The sequence below is a fragment of the Pan troglodytes genome, chromosome 4, assembly GCF_028858775.2.
Source record: "Pan troglodytes isolate AG18354 chromosome 4, NHGRI_mPanTro3-v2.0_pri, whole genome shotgun sequence".
Classification (NCBI taxonomy): Eukaryota; Metazoa; Chordata; class Mammalia; order Primates; family Hominidae; genus Pan; species Pan troglodytes.
In genome coordinates, this window is record NC_072402.2 from 2,193,700 (window position 1) to 2,214,215 (window position 20,516).

The 20,516-nt window shown below is 48.4% G+C and overlaps 1 protein-coding gene across 2 annotated transcripts in view; it reads right to left on the bottom strand.

Moving 5' to 3' along the window:
• Window positions 1-3,251, bottom strand: part of LPCAT1 (lysophosphatidylcholine acyltransferase 1) — a 65,453-nt gene extending 62,202 nt beyond the window's left edge. Inside the window, exon 1 of one of the 2 annotated variants that reach the window (XR_010157114.1) lies at window positions 2,958-3,216. Coding sequence is in view for 1 of the 2 variants with exons in the window: in XM_016952907.4 (XP_016808396.1) it covers window positions 2,958-3,092 (135 nt within the window). In the remaining variant the exon portion in view is untranslated. Of the gene's footprint in view, window positions 1-2,957 lie in introns of both variants that reach the window. The other variant, XM_016952907.4, reaches the window with a different exon arrangement.
• Window positions 3,252-20,516: the final 17,265 nt, after the last annotated feature.

A 20,516-nucleotide genomic window follows, 5' to 3' on the forward strand; every position in this document is an offset into this window, starting at 1 on the left:
AAATTAGCCGGGCATGGTGGCGGGCGCCTATAGTCCCAGCTATTCGGGAGGCTGAGGCGGGAGAATGGCGTGAACCCGGGAGGCGAAGCTTGTAGTGAGCCGATATCGCGCCTCTGCACTCCAGCCTGGGTGACAGAGAGAGACTGTCTCAAAAAAAAAAAGAAATGGGGAAAACGCATCAGAACCATAGTGGGAAATACTCATACCCACAGATTCCAAGGAAAGTACCGAGAAAACCCTGGGTGACAGAAACCACTTCATGACTCCAAAACGATACATGAATGTGTGACTATGAAGAACCTCAGCTGAACTCACTAAGATCCTGTACCATACTATTTACCGCTCTCTACTAAATCTATATCCTTGCTTTAGCCAGAGGATTAAAACATTGCACGTATTACAGACCCTGATGGCTTTGATATCTCTTTTCAGATCTTAATGTGCTGTTTTCTGTCCAAAGAGATACTTAAGCTCCTCACTAAATCTGTAGTTAAATGACAGATGGGCTGGCTGGAGGAGGAGGTGTCCCCGCATGGCGCTAATCCGAAGACACACAGCAGCCCCTCCCAGGCGGCAAATGCTCACAGGTAAATGCAGGTACTCGCTGGTTTATCTCAACTGGGAACTTAGCTGGGTTTCTGCGGGTTCTTGAGTGTGTCAGCCACTACTGGACCCATTTCTTTCTTTGGGGAAGAAGGCTTTCTTGGCTTGAAAGATAGGCTATTTCACTCTGTGGAAACTTTACAAGAATATATCACATCAAAGTAAAAGCTTTGCAAAGCAATGCTTGGTGAAAAGCAAAATGTTTCTGCAGAGAACTTTGAGAACGTTTACAAACTGTATACCCTTGAGCCACACATTGCAGACATCCAGCAGAAACGACTGGATGTACAAACACACCTAATTCCTCAGATGGAGCCTCTGAAGTGGCAACAAAGCAAGCCCCCTCTCTGAGAGGCCCCAACACCTCAAGCCAGGATCTCTGCCTGGCTTCGGCCCTAGGGAGAACAGCGGCCCAAAGCCTTCAATCTCGGGACCAGGAGCCTCTCGGTGACCCCCTGCCCAAGAGCCACTGGGAGCAGCTTGCACCCTGAGGTCTCGGGGAGGAAAGCAGGCCCCCGTGGGCACTCTGGCTGTGCCCTGACATCTGTACCTACCCATGAGAGTCTCTGCCCTGCTTCTCGCCAGGGCAGTGGGTGCACACTTTTGGACAGAACACACCTCAACCGGGGGCTGCAACTATGACAGGGATGATGAAGTGGCCTCCGGGGACCTCCAGGGAGGGGCTTGATGTTTCCCCCACAGGGAGCCAGGAGGGAGTAGGAAAGGCAGGAAGAGGGAGCACACCTGAGGCAGCCATAGCTGGGGCAGGAGCAGGGCTGGGGAAGCCCTGGAAACCACAGCAGGGGTTCGAATTTCATCCGGGGGCGTCCCCGCTGAGGGCTTCCGAGCAGCAGGGAGGGCTTCCGAGCAGCAGAGTGCAGGAGGAAGAAAGCCTGCTGGGAGTGACTCAGGGAGAGTGACCAGGGAGAGAGCCTGGTGGCTGGGTGGGGGTGAGGATTGAAGAGGAGGAATGGTTGAGGGGCACAGAATGAGCGACCGTGTCCCAAGCCCTCCTTTGAGGGGCACAGCACACGGCAGCTGACAGCATGTGGCAGACAGAGGGCCAGGCAGAGCGGCGGCAGAGGGGCCGGCACCGCCCCAGCCCCAGAGTCCAGCTCCCGACACACAGGGAGACGGGGGCCAGGGCCTGGGAGCCAGGCTGGGGACGACCTCACCCTGTGTGTCACCAGGAGGGGCGGCACCATCGGGCTCTCCTGCTCCCCATCCCCTTCCATACCCTGAGGACCAGCCGCATCAAGGGGCTTTGAGCAAAAGCAGGCGTCCTGGGAAAATGACCACCTCAAACTGGCCTCAAGAACTTTTCACTTCAGGGTTCTTTCAGATAAAGTACTTCATGCATTAACAAACCTCCATCTTCCCGGAAATCTATTCTCACCATTGGAAGCGTGCTCCCTACAAACCGGACAGCCCCATAGGCCCCGAAACAGTGCTTGCTTCTAGGAATTAGAGTCAAAAGTAAGGTCCTCTTGAGAGTGGATCTCAGGTAACTGCAAGCCCAGCTGGCAGCCAGGTAGCCGGAAAAGCCAGGCTGAGCCAGCACATCCCCGGTGCAGCTTCCTGCAGCGAGCGGCCCCCTCCCCACGACGTCCCCGGGTCTCCCCTCACCACTGTCCCATCGCAGGATCTCAGCAAACCGTTCCCTCCCACGTGGCAGCCCAGGTTGCATAAAGTTGATTCGGGTCAGACCAGCCCCGAGAAAGCATCCCTTAGGCAACGTGCGGCCGCAGAGCAGGGAGACCCGTGCGCCTACAGGGGACCCTACAGGGGACCCGCACCGCCTGCGCGCCCTGTCCCGGGCACCACCAGGCCCCGCACACGAGGCTCACCCAGCGCCGCGGTGCCCTCCCGCCCGCGGGCCGCGTCCAGGCAAAGCCGCTCCGGAGTCCCCGGGCTGCGCGCAGGGCCTGCCAAGGCGGGCGGGGCCCGGACCAGGGACGAGCGCGGGGACCGGGATGCGGGTCCAGGCTCCCGCGGGAGCCGAGGTCGGGGCTCTGGGAGGCAGAGAAAGGGTTGTGGGCCCGGTTCAGGGTGCAGGGGTCTGGGGGGAGGAGCAGAACGCGGGGCGGGGATGGGAAGCGGGGACCCCGAGGAAGGCGCTGAGGGACCAGGATGCGCGTGCGGGCGGCGGGAAGCCGGCGCAGGGACCGAGGCATCGGGTGCGGGCGGCGGGGACGCGAGCTGAGGGGCGGCCGCGGGGAGGGAAGGCGCCGCGGCTCGCAGGGCCGCGCCGCGCCCCAGGCCCCCTCCCCGGCTCCTCCTCGGCCGCGCCTCCCTGGCCCCAGCATCCCTGGCGTCCGCGCCGGCTCCCGGGGCCGCGCGCCCTGGGCACCCACCTGGGCCTTCTGCAGGGCGCTGAGGCGCAGCTCGTGCACGAAGGGGTTCCGCCCCGGGGGCGCCAGCAGCCGAGCGTCGCTGGCCCCTGCGCTGGAGGCAGGGGCGGCCCGGGGTCCGCATCCCCGCAGCCTCATGGCCGCGCCGTCCCGCGGCGAGCGCAGCCGAGCTGCCTGGGGCGCCGAGCGGGGCCGGGGCTAGCTGGGCGCGGGTCTCGGGGCGCGGGCCGAGGATGCGCGGCGGCTGGAGCGGGCCGGGCGCGCAGGCGCGGGAGGTGACGTGGGCGGAGCGGGAGCGCCGGCCGGGGCGGGGCCGGGGCGGGGCGTCCCTGGAAGCCTCGCCTCCCGCCGGCCGGCAGGGGCGGCACCAGCCGGAGTTCCGCTCCCTGGTGGTTTCTCTGGGGTCTGTCGGGGGCCGGGGCCGTTGGGGACCGGGGGCGCCTCCTGCAGCCACTGGAGCACAGGGATCCCCGGCAGGGTCTGCGCCAGGAGAAAGGGAGGTCGCCGGGGCCCGCGAGGCTGCCACGTCGTCCCCTTCCGCCGCTCGGCCCGCCTGCTCGCGGGGAGGGAGGAAGGGGCGGGCGCGCGTCCAGCTTACGCGCAAGGCGGGCCAGGCCCTGGGTGCCGAGCCCCGGGCTGTTCCGGCCAAGGCCCCACGCCATTCTTCTTATTCGTTGGGCTCCTAGCTCGCACCGGCGACCCTGGAAGCTGCCCCGGGCTGAGGGAGCTTCTTCCAGCCGCGCCTCAGCCCAGGCGACTCCCGCCTGAGGTCCACTCGACCTTAGGACCCCCCAGACCTCGGGATCCCCTCAGATCTCAGGACCCCTCAAGCCTCAGGACCCCCTCAGACCTCAGGACCCCTCCGATCTCAGGACCTCTCAGGCCTCAGGCCCCGCAGGGATGGCCCAGGCAGGAGGCGCACATAGGGGCCCTGACTGTCCGTGCTGGTTGTGCAGGGGCTGCGATGAGATCCCAGCGCTTTCTCACCCGTAGCTGCTTTGGCTCGGGCATTGCCCTTGTGGTGCTCAGGAGCCGTGTGAGGAGCCCCAGGGTGTGGCCCATAGTTAGCCGGAGCGAGAGTAGGATGGGCTCCTGCCTCCGGGTGAACACGCGTGGATTTCAGAACTCACGCAGGCCTTCGGTCACAGTGCTCACGGCTTCCTCACCCCGGCTGGCCCTGTTGGTTCCTTCATGGCCAACGGACCTCACCCAGACAGAGCCGGTTTGGGCCACCTGGCCAACCCCCCAGGGTCCTGGCTCCTGGGGATGTCACTGCTGTGTTGGCCCCAGCTGGGCCCCATCCTCAGCAGACGCCAGGGAGTGCCCCGACCCCTCCAGTGACCCTGCCTGCGCCCTTGTGGACCTCATAGTGCAGCGGGCTGGCAGAGACCCTTCTGTGTCTGAGACCTGGGTGCGGGCCAGGGGTCTGTGCCATCCACATATCATGCACAGAGAAGGCCCCGGCAGGCCAGACCCGCTGCATGGCCTTATTCCTGCCCCATAAGAGTCCCAGCCCATGCCTAGCAGCAGCACCTGTCCCAAGTGCCACACCCACGGGGATGGGGTGAGCCCTGTGTGCTGGTGGGCATTGGTGGCTCTGTGGCCCGGCCACCAGCGTTGCACCCACCTCCTGGGCTTTTAGTGGCCACTTGCTCTGATCCCCAAAACCAGAGCCCAGCACCCGAGGCCACCCAAGGCTCCTCACCGAACTGATCATCAAGAAAGCCCAGGACACAAAGCCTGCCAGCCACAGGGCAGCACCTGCACCCCAGCGATCCAGGCGGCCCCACCTGCTGCCTGAGTGCTCTGGAGAGGAGGGGCCCTAGGGTGTCCCAGTCCTGGGATGAGAGCAGCCTCAGGACTGGACTTGGAGAGCCATGAAAGTGGGGTCCTCCCAGAAGCACAGGCCAGGAAGCGGTGTGTGGTGGAGGGGAAACCTGCTGGAGATGGTGCAGAGCCAGATTCAATGGGGAGAGCTGCCAGAGAGTCATGGCTGTGTCCCCAGAAGATGCAAAAGTCCTAACTCACAGCACCTGTGGCCGCGACCTTATTTGGAAACAGGGTCTTTGCAGATGATCAGGTTAAGAGGAAGTCATTAGGGTGGGCCCTAGTCTGAAATGGCTTGTGTCCCTATAGAGAGGGAGATTCGGGCTCAGAGACAGACACAGAGAGAGCTCCACGGGAAGGCCAGGGTTCTGCTGCTACAGGCAAGCAGTTCCCAGGAGCTGGAGAGGCCTGGGGCAGGTCCTCTCTAGTGCCCTCAGTGGGAGCCTAGGCCTAGGGTGCCATGATCGCAGGCTTCTGGCCTCCAGACTGGGAGAGAATAAATTCCTTCTGCTTTAACCTGCAGAGTGCAAAGTGAGTTGGAACCCAGGGAAGGAGGTGGGGAGGCTGGGGGAAGAACCTCATACTGCCCGGCAATCTAAGCAGGTTCAGCAGGTTGTCCTTGAGCCAAGGTCGGTGGAAAGAGGAGTCCCTCTCCCAGAGGGGTCTTAGGTGGAGCCACTGTGGGCAGCGTGGCCTTGGTGTAGAAGCTCAGTGGATCCTTGGGTCACAGGCACCATTTGGAGGAGGCGCAGAGGCCCAGCTCTGGGGTCAGTACACAAGGGGGCACAGCTGGGAGGGTGGGTGTGACAGGGCCAAGGGCTGTGCAGAGCAGGGGGCAGGACTGGGGCACACTCGTCCTCACCAAGCAGAACCCAAGGAGGCCCCAGAGAGCGGCCAAGGAGCGGAGGCCCCCAGAGGGGCTGAGTCCACGGAACTGCCCCATCCAGGAGGACTGGCCAGGAGAGAACTGGGAAGGCCAGCCAGTGGTAGTAGCAAGGGTGGAGACCACCACCCTGCAGGGTGCTGTGGAGTGGGCAGGAGTTACAGAGGTTCTTTCCCAGCTACCTGAGAAAGGAGGAAGCGTGATGGGCAGGAGGAGGAAAATGGATGCTTGGCGGGAGGCTGGGATCCAGGGCAGCAGCTCAAGGAAGGGGCCCAGGACATGTTCCTGGGTGGAAGGCAACAGGCCAGCCTCACAGGAGACGTTGAAAACCCCTGTGAGAGGGGGTGTCATGGGCCCATCTCAGTCTGGAAGGATCCTGCGCTCAGAGGAAGGAAAGGCCTGGGGCCCAGAGCGGGGACTCCTTCTCTGCTGCAGCTGGAAAGGGTTGGATGGTCCAGAGGGCACGTGCCCAGGGGGTGGGGAGCTGGGGCACTCTTGTGTGTGGGAGTCAGTTTTCTCCTGGGGACTGCGAGGGGTGGGGGGGAGGGGCTGCTTATGGGGAAATCAGCGCAAGCGTGGAGGAGCAGCAAGGAAATTCCTCCGCCCACACTGGGCCTTCGCACTTAGGCTTTGGTTTTGCTATGTAATGGAACGTTCTTGAGACCTGGAGGGTCTGGAAGCTTGATTAAGAGAAGTTGGTCTTGGGTGGGGACGTATAAGCAGTTTTCTCTGTCTAGCAGGGGAAAAATGAGTTTCTCATTAGGACTTAGTTTTGGGAAAACCACCCTAAGGGCCCTTTAACTACAAAGGGAGCCCCCACTGTGGTTGTCAGGAACCTCCTGGAAGCCCCCCACAGCTCCCTGGGGCTGGTAACCACACCCCTGAGGCTTCTTGCTCTGGTTTTGTCTCTGTTTTAAGAGTGTAAGCTCACAGAGAAGTGTTTCCTATACTCCAAGTGCATTGAGAACACGAGGTACCTGCTTGTTCTGGTAAGGCTGAGTATTTTTGTTTTGTTTGTTTAATTTTTGAATTTTAGAGTTATCTATAGGATAGAAAGAGATATTCTCCTTCATTTTCTACTAACACCTTTTTTCAGTTCTGCCTTTCATGGTTGCATTTTATTCTATTTGAAGATTTTTTTCTCTGCATGGAGACCTGATATTCTCAACACCACGTATCAATCACAGACTCCCACTTGTGGGTCCACTTCCAGCATGAACAGAAAGAAGGGTTCCTGAAGCTCCTTCTGGCTGCCCCGTCTCACCCGCCGGTCCGCGTACTCCTTTACTCCCGTCTCACCCGCCGGTCCGCGTACTCCTTTACTCCCGTCTCACACCTTTCAACCGTCTGCCTTAGTAACTGTAGAGGGGGTTCCTTCCTGTTGGCGCTTCTTCCCAAGAATTGTAGTAGGAATTCAGGGAATTTTATTTTTCCATCCAAATTTTGGAAGCAGTTGTCCCCATTGCTAAAAATTCCCGCTGGAAGCTTCCTTTTGAATCACCTTAATTGTACAGGGTACTTCAGTAAGAATGTTACTTCAGTAAGAGCTGGCTGGTCCTGGGAGGGGCCCTCGAAGGGCCGGCAAGGCTCCAAGGCTCCAAGGCTTCAAAGCACTAGAAAATACAAAAAAACATTTTTTAAATGGATGATGTGGCATGGACACTTTATAATTTTGAGAACGATTTTTCACCAACATGGTTATTCTACCATTTATTTAGATGTTCTTTCATGCCCTTTGATAGCATTTAAAATTTTTCTACATAAAGATTCTGTATTTTTGTTAATTCCTTGATGCTTCATACTTCTGCAGTGGTGTAATAATCGTTTCAAAAATTACCCCTGGGCCGGGCGCGGTGGCTCATGCCTGTCATCTCAGCGCTTTGGGAGGCCGAGGTGGGCGGATCATCTGAGGTCAGGAGTTCGAGACCAGCCTGGCCAACATGGCAAAACCCCATCTCTACTAAAAATATGACAATTAGCCAGGTGTGGTGGCACACGCCTGTAGTCCCAGCTACTCGGGAGGCTGAGGCAGGAGGATTGCTTGAACCTGGGAGGCAGAGGTTGCAGTGAGCCAAGATCACGCCACTGTACTCCAGCCTGGGCAAGAACAGAGCGAGACTCTGTTTCAAAAAAAAAATTACTCTTGACAGTATGGATTATTTGGAGAACCACTACTGATTGTGTAGAGGTTGTATGAAGACAGACCCCAGGGTACAAGAGGACCTGTGGATGTTCCAGATGAGGAGTGCACAGCCCCAGAGTGAGGGACTCCATCATGTACAGTGGATGGACTTCCTGTTCAACCCACAATCACGACAAACAGAAAATTGTGGTGGTTTTCAGTCACTACAGACTGAGATGGTTTGTTAAGCAGTGATAGTGTCTTTCAAAGAGCAGATATTTTAAATTTTGATGAAGTCCGATTTATCAGCGTTTTCTTTTAGGGATTATGGTTTTGGTATCCTCTTTTATAAATATTTACCTGCATCAAGCTCATTCAGATTTTCTTCAGAAGTTTTACAGTTTTGGCTTTACCATTTAGGTCTGTATTCCATTTCAAGTTGACATTTGTACACGGCATAACGTAAAGTGGAGGCAGAGGCTTTTTTAGTTTCAAATGTTTTCGTCTGAATATTCAACTGTTTCAGCACCATTTGCTGAAGAGAATATTCTTTCTCCATTGAACTACCTTGACAACTTTGTAAAAAAATTAAGTGGCCATATATGTATAGTTGAGTCTATTCCTGGACTCTGTATTTTGTTCCATGGATCTGTACGTCTGCAACTGCCAACATCACACTATCCTGATTACTAAAGCTTTCTGTTAGTCTTGAAATTAGACTGCACTGCACTGGAGTGCAGTGGCCCGATCTCGGCTCACTGCAGACTCCGCCTCCTGAGTTCAAGCGATTCTCCTGTCTCAGCCTTCGGAGTAGCTGAGACTACAGGCATGCACCACCACGCCCAGCTAATTTTTATATTTTTTTAGTAGAGACGGGGTTTCACCATGTTGGCCAGGCTGGTCTCGAACTCCTGACCTCAGGTAATCTGCCCGCCTCGGCCTCCCAAAGTGCTGGGATTACAGATGTGAGCCACCATGCCCGGCCAAAATTTTAGAATCATTTTGTCAAGAAACTGAAGTATCCAGGAACAAACAAACAAAAGGTTGGTGGGATTTTTAATGAGATTGTGTTGAATCTATTGATCAATTTGGGAAGATTGCCATCTTAGCAATATTGAGTTATCCATCCATGAGCATGGTATACAGATCATTTATTTAGGTTTTCTTTAATTTCCCTCAGCAATGTTTTATAATTTTCACTGCATAGGTCTTACATAGGTTTTTCTAATTCTGCTCCTGTTTCATGTTTTGATGCTGTTATAAATGATACTGCTTCTTAATTTCAATTTCCAGAAGTGTGTTGCTCGTATATAGAACTACAACTGATTTTATATATTTACTTTGTAGGCATTAACCTTGCTAAATTCATTTATTAGTTCTAGTGACTTTTTTTGTAGATTCTTTAGGATTTGCCCCATTTCACAATCATAATACCTGTAAATAAGGAGCTTTATTTCTTCCTTCACCAGCAACACGTATGCCTTTCGTTGTTTGCATTTCCTCTGTTCCACTGACTGTGACATCCTCTACAGAATGTTGGACAGAGTGCTGAGACTGGGCATCTTGTCTTGTTAACAATCGTGGGGATTGTTAGTACCCAGTGCCCAGTCTTGACGTGAGCTGTGGGTTTTCACAGATGCCCTGAAAAAGGATGAGGGCGTTCTCTTCTATTGCTAGTTTACTGAGTAGTTTTTATCATTTTGGCCAAAAAGCTTGCTTGCGTCTATTGAGATTATCTTAAAATTTTCTTCTTAATCCTGTGAATATGGTGAATTGAATTGGTTCATATTCCAATTTTAAACCAACCTTGTTTTTCTGGATAGGCCTCACTTAACCATACTGCACGATTGATTACTGAATTTAAATTGATACATTTATGTTAAAGATGTTTGTGTCTATGTTCATAAGAAATATTGGCCATAGTTTCCCTTTCTTATAATGTCTTTGCCTGATTTCTAATGAGGATAATACTGTCTTTAAAACATGAGTTAGGAAGTATTCCAACTCTATTTCTAAATAAAGAGTGAGTAGGGTTGGTATTATATCTTCCTTAAATGTTTGTTAGAGTTCATCAGTGAAGCTATCTGGAATGAGAATTTTCTTTTTCAGAAAGATTTAAAGATTATGAATCTGAGTGCTTCATTAGATAGGTGTTATTCATCTTTTCTATTTCTTCCATCTAAAAACCTAAATTTTTTTAGTAATTTAGATATTTCCAGGAATGTGTCCGTTTTATCTAAGTTATTGATTTATTGGCATAAAATTGTTTATCATAATCCCTTTTATCCTTTTAATATCTATAGGATCTAGACTGATAGCTCTTGTTCACGTTTATAATATTGGTAATTTGTGTCTTCTTCCTTTTTCTTGATCACTTTGGCTAGAGGTGTATTTTGTTATTGATCTTTAGAAATAGCTGCCTTTTGAATTCATTGATTTTTTTCCTATTATTTTTCTGTTTTCTATTTTTGTTGATTTCTGTCTTTATCATTTTCTTTTCTCTCCTTATTTTAGGTTTAATTTGCTCTTCTGTTCCCACTTCCTTAAGTTGGAAGTATAGACCATTGATTTTAGACCTGCCTCATGTAATACCACAAATTTCCTTCTAAGTTCTGCCATATCTGCATTCCACAAATGGTGGCATGCTGATTTTTCATTTTCTTTCAGTTTTCAATGTACTTTCTCTTTTCCCATGTGGTTTCTTCGATTCCTGTGGCTTTTTTGTTATGTGTTAATTTCCAAATAATTGGAGAATTTCCAGTTAATTTTTATTATAATTTATTTGTGGTCACAATACATACTCTGTATGATTTCAATCCTTTTATAGTCTGTGTTTATGACTGTTCAGGTGCATATTATAAGAAAAGGTTCTCTTGTTTTTGTGTGGAGTGTTCTATGAATGCCAGTTGACTCCATTGGTTGATAGTTTTGTTCAAGCTTCCTGTATCTTTGTGCTTTTCTGTTACTGTTATATGAATGACTGAAAGACCAACTATAATTGTGGATTTGTTTATTTCACCTTTCAATACTGTTAGTCTTTGCTTCATATATTTTGAAGCTATGTTATTAGGTACATATATATTTGAAATTATTCTGTCTTCCTGGTGAATCAACCTTTCCGTCATTATGTTATGTCTCTCTTTTACTCTAGTAACATTTCTTTTTTTCTTTTCTTTTCTTTTTTTTTTTTTTTTTTTGAGACAGAGTCAGTCTATCGCCCAGGCTGCAGTGCAGTGGCACAATCTCGGCTTACTGCAACCTCCACCTCCTGGCTTCAAGTGATTCTCCTGCCTCAGCCTCCCGAGTAGCTGGGATTACAGGTGCGCACCACCATGCCCAGCTAATTTTTGTATTTTTAGTAGAGATGGAGTTTCACCATGTTGGTCAGGCTGATCTTGAACTTCTGACCTTGTGATCCACCTGCCTCAGCCTCCCAAAGTGCTGGGATTACAGGTGTGAGCCACTGCGCCCAGCCTCTGGTAACATTTCTTGTTCTGAAGTCCGCTTTGTCTGATATTCACATAGTCACTCCAGATTTCTTATGTTTAGTGTTTGCGTGGCATATTTTTCCATCCTTTTAATCTTTCTGTGGCTTTATATTTAAAGAAGGTTTCTTGTATACAGCATAGAGTTGGATCTTGCTTTATTATCTAATCTTAAAATCTTTGTCTTTTAATATGCATGTTTAGATCATCCATATTTGATGTGTTAATATGGTTAGATTTAAATATACAACCTTGCTATTTGTTTTCTGTTGTCTTATCTGGTCTTTTGGTTTACTCTTTAACTGCAGTCTTCTAGATTAATTTAGTATTTTATCTCCACCATTGGCTCATCAGCTATACCTCTTTGTTTTAACTTTTTAGTATCTGCTATTAATATGTGTATTATTGGAAGACATTTTAAATAATACACTGCTTCACATATAACTGAAGACCTTTGCAGTATTACACTTCCACTTCCCTTTTCATCCTTTAGGCTAGTGCTTCCATACATTTCACTCTTATATATGCTGTAGGCCCCACAATATATAATTTTTTTGTCTTGAACAAAGTCTTTTCAAGCGATTTTAAAAAGATTAAGAGGTTTTTGTATTTATCTGTATGTTTGCCATTTCAAGCACTTTCATTGCTCTCTTGAGATTTGAGTTTCCTTCTTGTATCACTTTTCTGCCTTCTGAAGAAATTTTACTAATATTTTTTGCAGTGCAGAGCTGTTTGCAACTAATCTTTTGGATTTGATCTGTATAAAAAACTTTTTTATTTTACCTTCGTTTTGTAGGATTTTTCCCCTGATAAATATAGAATTCTAACTCAACAAGTTTTTATTTTGTGTATTTATTTGCTTTCGAAATTTTGTCTTTATTACTGTTTTCCTGCAAATCAATTATGATGTACCTGTGTGTGAGAAATCACTGAGCTTCTTTGATTTATGGGTTTATACTTTTAATAAAATTTAGAAAACTAATAGTCATTATTTCCTTTTTATCATGACTTTATTGAATTATAATTGATATATAATAAACCACATAAATTTAAAGTGGACATTTTGCTGTTTTTATATATACATATATGTATGTACACACACACACACACACACACACACACACACACACACATCCTATGAAATTGCCACTGTATTTAAGATAGGAAACATAGTTATTATTCCCAAAAGCTTTTTCACTCCCTTTTGTAATCCCTATATCCCACCCCTACACATTTCATCCTCAGGCAACCCCTGTTCTACTTTCTGTCGCTGTAAGTTAGTTTGCATTTTCTGAAATTTTATACAAATAAAATCGTACAGTTTCTTCTTTGGTTCCAATTATTTCACTCAGCATAACTATTTGAGGTTCACCTTTTTTTTTTTTTTATCAATCATTTACTTGTTTTTATTGCTGAATAGTATTCCATTGTATGGATATTTGTTTATCCATTCTCCTGTTGATAAATATTTGGGTTGTTTCTCATTTGGAACTATTACAAATAAAGATGCTGTGAGCATTTGAGTACAAGTCTTGGTATGGATGTATGGCTTTCATTTTTGTTGGATAAATACTTATCAGTGGGAAGCTGGGTGATACATTTTGAAAGAAACGTTCAAACTCTTGTCCACAGGGGTTGGACCATTTTACATCCCCCAACCCAGACTGTGTATGAGAGTTTCAATTCTTACATATTTTTGCCTACACTTAGTATGGTAAGACTTTTAGGTTTTAGGCATTCCAATACATATGCAGTGGCGTCTCGTTATGATTTTAATTTGCTTTCCCTTTGAACAATGACCTAGAACATCCGTGCATGTGCTCATTTATCATCCATAAATCTTCCTGGATGATGTGTTCAAATATTTTTCTCATTACAGTATTTTTCTTTGTTTTATTATTAATGGGTCTAGAGAGTTTTTATATATTGTGAATACAATTTCTTTATAAGTGATTTGCAAATATTTTGTACCATTCTGTGGCTGCTTTTTCATTGTTTTAACAATATTTCTCAAAGAGAAGTTTTTAATTTTTTATATTCAATTTACCTTTTTAAAAAACAATCACGCTTTTGATGTTATATCTAAAAATATCTCTGCTTAATTCAAGGTTATGAATAGTTTCTCTTGTTTTCTTCAAGAAGTTTTATAGTTTATATAATTAGGTCTATAATCCATTGTGAGTTAATTTTTACATGGTATGAGGTATAGATACAAGTTTTTTATTTTTATTTTTTTACCTATAGATGTAGAATTGTTCCATATCATTTGTTGTAAGACTATCCCTTCTCCACTGAATTGCCTTTGCAGCTTGGTGAAAAATTGATTGACCACATCTGTGTGCTTCTGTTTCTGGGCTGACTATTCATTGCATTGACCTATTTATTCATTTGGATGCAAGTCTTGACTACTGTAGTTTTATAATATGTCTTAAGATCCGGTGACATTAGTTCTTAAACTTAGTTTTTCTTTTTGAAAGTTGTTCCAGTTTTTTGAGGTCCTTTTGATTTCCATATGAATCTTAGAATCAGTTTGTCAATTACTACAGAAAAAATTCTGCAATTTTGAGATTATGTTGGCACCGTGCACAAATTTTGGGAGAAATAATACCTTGACAATATTGAGTCTTTTGACCCCCTGTCATGGTACATCTCTCAGTTCATCCAGGCTTTCTTTAATTTCTCTCAACAGTGTTTTGTAGTTTCCAATGTGTAAATCTTACCCATCTTTTGTCAGATTTATCATTAAATATTTAACATTTTGTGCTACTGAAAATGGTACTTAAAATTTTTTGTGAACTTGTGGAGAACGTATATTCTGCATCTGTCAGGTGTAGTGTTTTATAAATGTCAATTAGCTCAAACTTGTGGATAATGATGTCATGTCTTCTATTTTTAACTGATATTTTTGTCTGATTGTCTTTACTGATGTGTTGTTCATATTGCGATATGGTTTACTTCTCCTAATTCTTTTTTCTTTTTACCTTTGCTTTTGGTGATTTGAAGCTCTGTTTTTAGGTACACACATATTTATGTCTTTCTGATGAGTTGAGCCTTTTAACATTATGAAATATCTCTATTTCTGGTAATACACTTCATTTTGAAGTCTGTTTTTTCCTGATATTAATAAACTCACTCTAGTCTTAGTTTTGCATGGTACATTTACTATCAACCTATTTGTGTCTTTATATTTAATATGGATCTTTTGTAGACAGTATATAGTTTTTTCTTAATTTTTCATTCTTTTTCTATCAGCCCATTTACCCCCATTCTTCATAGCACACTTTTAATGTGCCTTATATCTACATTGATTACCTACCCTACAAGAGAATATAATAATTTTTGCTTTTAACAGCCCTATGTATTTTAAAGAAATTAATAGTAAATTAATAATCACTTCATTTACTATTTCTGAAGCTCTTTATTCCTTTCTGAAGTTCCCTGTTTCCATAAGGTATAATATATGTTCATCCTGAAGAATTTCCTTTAACATTCCTTACAGTACCTGTCTGCTGCACGTGAATAGTTTTTTAAATCTGAGTTTTGAAATCTTTGTTTTGCTTTCACTATGGAAGGATATTTTAATGATTTTAGAAATCTAGGCTGACAGTTTATTTTCATTCCGCCCTTCAAAAATCTTTCTGCCCTGTCTTCTGGCATCTAAAAATGCTGGTGAGAAATCAGCAGTGATTTAAGTCTTCGTCTTGTGTGTGTCATGTGTCATTTTTACCTGGCTGCGCTCTCTTTTTATCTTGATCTTTGATCTTTGGCAGCTTGATGTTAATCTTCCTAATTGTGGTTTTCTTAGAGTGTATCCTGCTTGTAGGTTTTCTGAGATCCTTGAATCTGAAAATGTACATCTTTCACTACATTTGGGGACTTACCTGCTACTATATCTTCGGATTTTTTTTCTGCGACTTTTTTTTCTCATTTCTTCTTCTCGAGCTCCTGTTACAGATATATAAGCCTTTTGATATTGTCCCATAGGTTCCTGAGATTCTGTTCATTTTTTTAAAAATTTCCCTCTTTCTTCTTTATATTGAGCAATTTCGAATGATCTGTCTTCCATTTTAATTCATTTGTCATTGCCATTCTGCTGTTAAACCAACCCGGTACATTTGTATTTTCAGATATTGTATTTTTCAATGTTAGTTTCTCACTGGGTTCTTTTTAGTAGTTTCTTTTTCTCTGCTAATATGTCCCATCTTTTTATTTATTGTGAGTGTGTTTTCTTTGCTCTAAGCATAGCTGGAATGGCCGCCTTACGGCCCACATCTGCTGTCTCCGCACTGGCGCCTCAGGGCTTAGGTTGGTTGGTTGTCCTGTTCTTTGAGATTGGGTCACGTTTCTCTGTTCTTCATGTGGGACGTAGGAGGCTCTGGGGTGCACGTTCTCGCAGTGAATGCTGGTGGTTTCCCTTTGGTGCTGTCTGGTTGGGGCTGACTCACATGTGAACTCTGTCTCCTGGGTGGCAGCCTCTGTTTTGGTTCAGTTCAGTCCTTGGCTGAGCTGCTTTGGGTCACTCCACACCTGGTGATCCTGGTGTTAACCAGTGACGTGACATGGATAGAGCTTATGTACAGAATTTGGGGTTCCTCTTCATGTCTCTTCTCTTTTTAGGGTCCCCCCTTACCCTTCAGTGGATTTTCTGTCATAGTGTTTGCCACTCTGTGCTGTTCTAACCTCTGGCTCAAAGCTACAAAATGGGACAGTTCCCTGTGTATCTCTCTTCTTACAAGGTTTACCTCCCATCCCCAATTTGCCAGCTTTTGTTCATTCTCCAAGATAGGTCATCAAAACATAAAAAAAAAAAAAAATTCTCAGGAATCTTGTCTAGTAGCAGCTTACACGGACACAGCCAAAGTGCAAAACTCCAAACTTATGTTTTTAAAAATGCCTGTTCTCTCTCCAGATATCTTAATGCACTTCACAAATTTTTAAAAAACGGAATCAATTGTAACTCTTTCACTTTCACTTTTAATTCTCATCTAAGATAAACTACCAGATAAATTGAGTTGAAAATCCACACTGATGAACTATTTAATAGGAAATAATATGGGTACTGGCCTACAATTTAGGCTTTTTCTGATTTCCAGAAAGGCTACAAATGAAAATGTTTGCTCAGACGTTTACTTTGTACCTGAAATAAGAAGGATGTGGTCCATCTGGTCACTGTGGCCCTGTTTGTGGTAGGGCTGGTGTCAGTATTCTAGCATCAGCGGTCACCTGGGTACTTTAACATGAATTATCTTCTTGTTTATTAACTCCATAAGGAAGTGTTAATCCCAGTTTTCAGAGGAGGACATTGAATCTCTGCAGGTTGCACAACACAGCCCAAGGTGTCAGAGGAGGCCAGGAACAGCACTGAGGTTGGAAACCAGGTTTATGCCTCGAAATCCTGTGCCCGTCCCACCACAGGGACTACCTCTCAAACTTCCAGGTTCTAAATTTGTTGGTTTTGTTCACTGTATGAGAGTTGTAGATAGAAATTTAGAAAACGGAAAAGGTTGCCACAAAGCCCTCCTCATTTAATAAAATCTGTGACTCGAGTCTTCTCTTCTGAGCTGGGGTCGGAAGATGGCTCTTTCCCCAGGATGGAGCTCCTTTCAAGGGACACAGCTGCGGTTCCGGGGTCTGCCCGAGTGAGCCTCAGGGTTGGGGGATTCTGTAGTTTGTAGTTTGCTCGTGTTTGCATGGAACTCATGACAGAGTTTTCCCTTGGCCCGTGTACTCGCTGCTTAGGGCTGTTGTAACAAATTACCACAAAGCGGGGTTCTTAAAACAACAGAAATATGTCGTCTCACAGTTCTGGAGGTCAGAAGTCTGAGATCAAGGTGTGGGCAGGGCTGGTTTCTTGAGGGCTCTAAGGGATGGTCTGACCCAGGCCTCTCCCATCTCCCGCCGCCCCGCCACCCATGTTCACGTGGCTGCTCTCCTGTGTCTGTGTCTACAGTTGCCCTCTTCTTTTTCGGATAAGGACCCCAGTCATGGGATTTAAGGCCCACCTTAAATCCAGGATGATCTCATCTCGAGATGCCCCTCCTAATTACAGCTGCAAAGACCCCATTTCCAAATAAGGTCACATTCACAGGTACCAGAAGTTAGGACTTGGACACATCTTTGTGGGGCCACTCCCCAACTCTACAGCCATCCAATCTGGTACAATTTGGGCAAAATCCATGACAGATGTTAGCGATGAAGTGTGGTCCCTGCTGGCTGTCCACGCCCCCTTTGCCACTTACTTCTCCTTGCTGTGGAGGTCAGTGCTAAGGCTCCCTCCTCGTGGCGCTGGGGAGTTCTGATGGCGGTCCAGGGCCCTCGCCACCATCACCTGGGCGCTCATGTTGCCCACACAGCAGGCCTCGCTGCCAAAGCCTTTCTCCCTCGGACTTCAGGCAGAGAGGCTGCTGAGGTCTCTCCCCCTCCCTTTGGGCTCTGGCCTCTCCTCCTTGTCTTGGCTGATGGCTCCCCCTCATCCAGCTCTGAATGTGGCTCCCTCCACGCCCCTTCCCTCTCTTCTCTGCACACCCTCGTCCTGTGTGCTCTGGACCACGCCTGTGCCTTACACACTGCTTGCCCATGGGTGACGCCTGCATCCACGTCTGACCTCCTTCTGAGCTCAGATGCACACGTCTGGCAGTGATTTCATGCTTCCGCTTGGAGGTCTGTCTTAGTCTGCTCAGGCTGCTGAAGTAGAAGCCACCATAGGCTTGTGGCTTAAACAACAGATGCTTTTGCTCACAGTTCTAGAGCCTGGAAGTCCAAGCTCAAGGCATGGTAGATTTGCTGTCTGGTGAGGCTGTATCCTGGTTTATATACGGCGCCTTCTCCCTGTGTCCTCATGTGGTGAAAGGGGCGCGGGAGCTCTCTGGGTCTCTGTTATAAGGACACTCATCCTATTCATGAAGGATTAGGCACCGAATCACCTCCCAAAGTCCCTGCCTTCTAATAGCATCACCTTAGGGGTAAGAATTTCAGCGTAGGAATTGGTGGGGGAGGGGGGCGGTAAGGGGGGCACAGTTCAATACATAGTGGGGTCTAACAGGCATTTCAAATCTACAGCATCTGTGGCTGCACTCCCATCATCCTTCCCAAGCCTACATCCCCTGCTCCCGGGACCACCCCAGGGAGGGCAGCCCATGCTGTGGCTGCTCAAGCCAAGACCTGGGTGCCCTCGGACTGCCCTGCCTCTGCCTCTCACCCTCACTCCCATTTGCATTTCCTCATGGCCCAACCTTGTTTGAAAACGCAGGTTTTATTATCATTCAGGTATGGCAAGGCCAATGTGTCAGGAGATGATGCCCACTGACAAAAGAGTTTCTTCCCCACAGTGCCCAAGATGGGGGACTGGAGGGACAGCATACCACGCATGGCCACACAGGCCACATGGGGCCACACGGGGTCACACAGAGTCACACAGGGTCACACGGGGTCACAGAGTCACACAGGCCACACAGGGCCACACTGGGTCACACAAGCTACACGGGGCCACACAGGTCACACAGGGCCACATGGGGCCACACAGGGTCACACGGGGTCACACAGAGTCACACAGGCCACACAGGGTCACACAGGGTCACACAAGTTACACGGGGCCACACAGGGTCACACAGGCCACAGGGGCCACACAGGGTCACACAGAGCTACATGGGACCACACGGGGCCACACAGGGTCACACAGGGTCACACGGGGTCACACGGGACCACACAGAGCCACACAGGGTGACACAGAGCTACATGGGACCACACGGGGCCACACAGGATCACACATGGGGTCACACGGGACCACACAGAGCCACACAGGGCCACACAGGGTCACATGGCGCCACATGGGGCCACACAGGGCCACACAGGGTCACACAGGGTCACACAGAGCTACACAGGGCTTCACAGGGCCATGTGGGAAGAACCCGTCAGGAGGCATTTCAGCTGGACAGGGCAAGCAGGCTTAGGGTTGGCTCACTGGATTAGTCTGTGGTTCCATGGGCTCCAGGGCACATGTAGAAGCTGCCCCCTGCTGTCCCATACCCGGCCCTGGGGTGGGCAGGGCAGGTGGAGAGCGGGAGGCAAGAGCACCCTGGCCTGTTTGGTTTCCACATGGAAAGTGATGTGGTTTGTCTGTGTCCCCACCCAAATCTCACCTTGAATTGTAATAATCCCCACATGTCAAGGGTGGGGCCAGGTGGAGATACTGAGTCATGGGGACGGCCTCCCCCATACTGTTCTCATGGTAGTGAATAAGTCTCACGAGATCTGATGGTTTTATGAATGGGAGTTCGCCTGTACAAACTCTCTTGCCTGCCGCCATGTAAGATGTGATTTTGCTCCTCATTCGCCTCCCGCCGTGTGTGAGGCCTCCTCAGCCACGTGGACCTCTTTAAACCATTAAACCTCTTGCCTGTGTAAATTACCCAGGCTCGGGCCTGTCTTTCTCAGCACGTGAGAACAGACTAATATGGAAGGTGTGCTCACAGGTAAGCAGCTTCCTGACTCTAGTTGCTGGCCAGGCCTGGGAGAGGTGATGGCTCCAGGGTCAGCAAAGCCCCAGAGTCAAAGCTCGGAACATAAAGACGACTGGGACCCATTCCCTCCTCGCCACGCCAGCACCTCCTGCCTGGGGGAATCTCTGGCTTCCTGGCTGGCCCTGGCTGTGCCCTGGTTTTTCTTCTCTGTGGCCAGGGGATCCTTCCGGACATAAGTGGGTAGATGGGGCTTCCTTGACTGGGGCCACCAGTGGCACCCACCTCTCCAGCAGGGAGATGCCTCTGGGCCTGGCTGCCACTGTGGCCCCTCATTCCTGACCCCTCTGTCTCATCCCTGCCCTTCCTGAGGGTCCTCCCTGCCCCCCAGGCTGCTGTGCTCTGGCCAGTGGGCTCTTGCCCCTGCTGTTCCTGCAGCCACTTCTTTGGGTCTTGACCCAAAAGTCTGGCAGACAAGCCCTGGGCCCTGCTGTGTGCACAGCTCTTGTGAGTCCATGCATCCTGCCTGCATCTTAGAGAAGGTTTCATTGCTTGGTATAGAGTAGTTTCCAAGGCATCTCGGTGAGTGAGTTAGACCATTTTATAGACAGGGAAACTGAGGCACAAGAGACTGACCCGGGTCGTAGCCAGGACCAGTGAAGGAAGGTGGTGACCTCATTCCCAGTCTTTGGGGTCTTTCTTCTGGGCATCATCCAGTGTCCCAGGTGAAGTGTGCCCTGTGACCGTCCATTTCTGCAGGTGACTTTCTAGAAGGAGGCTCTGGTTCAT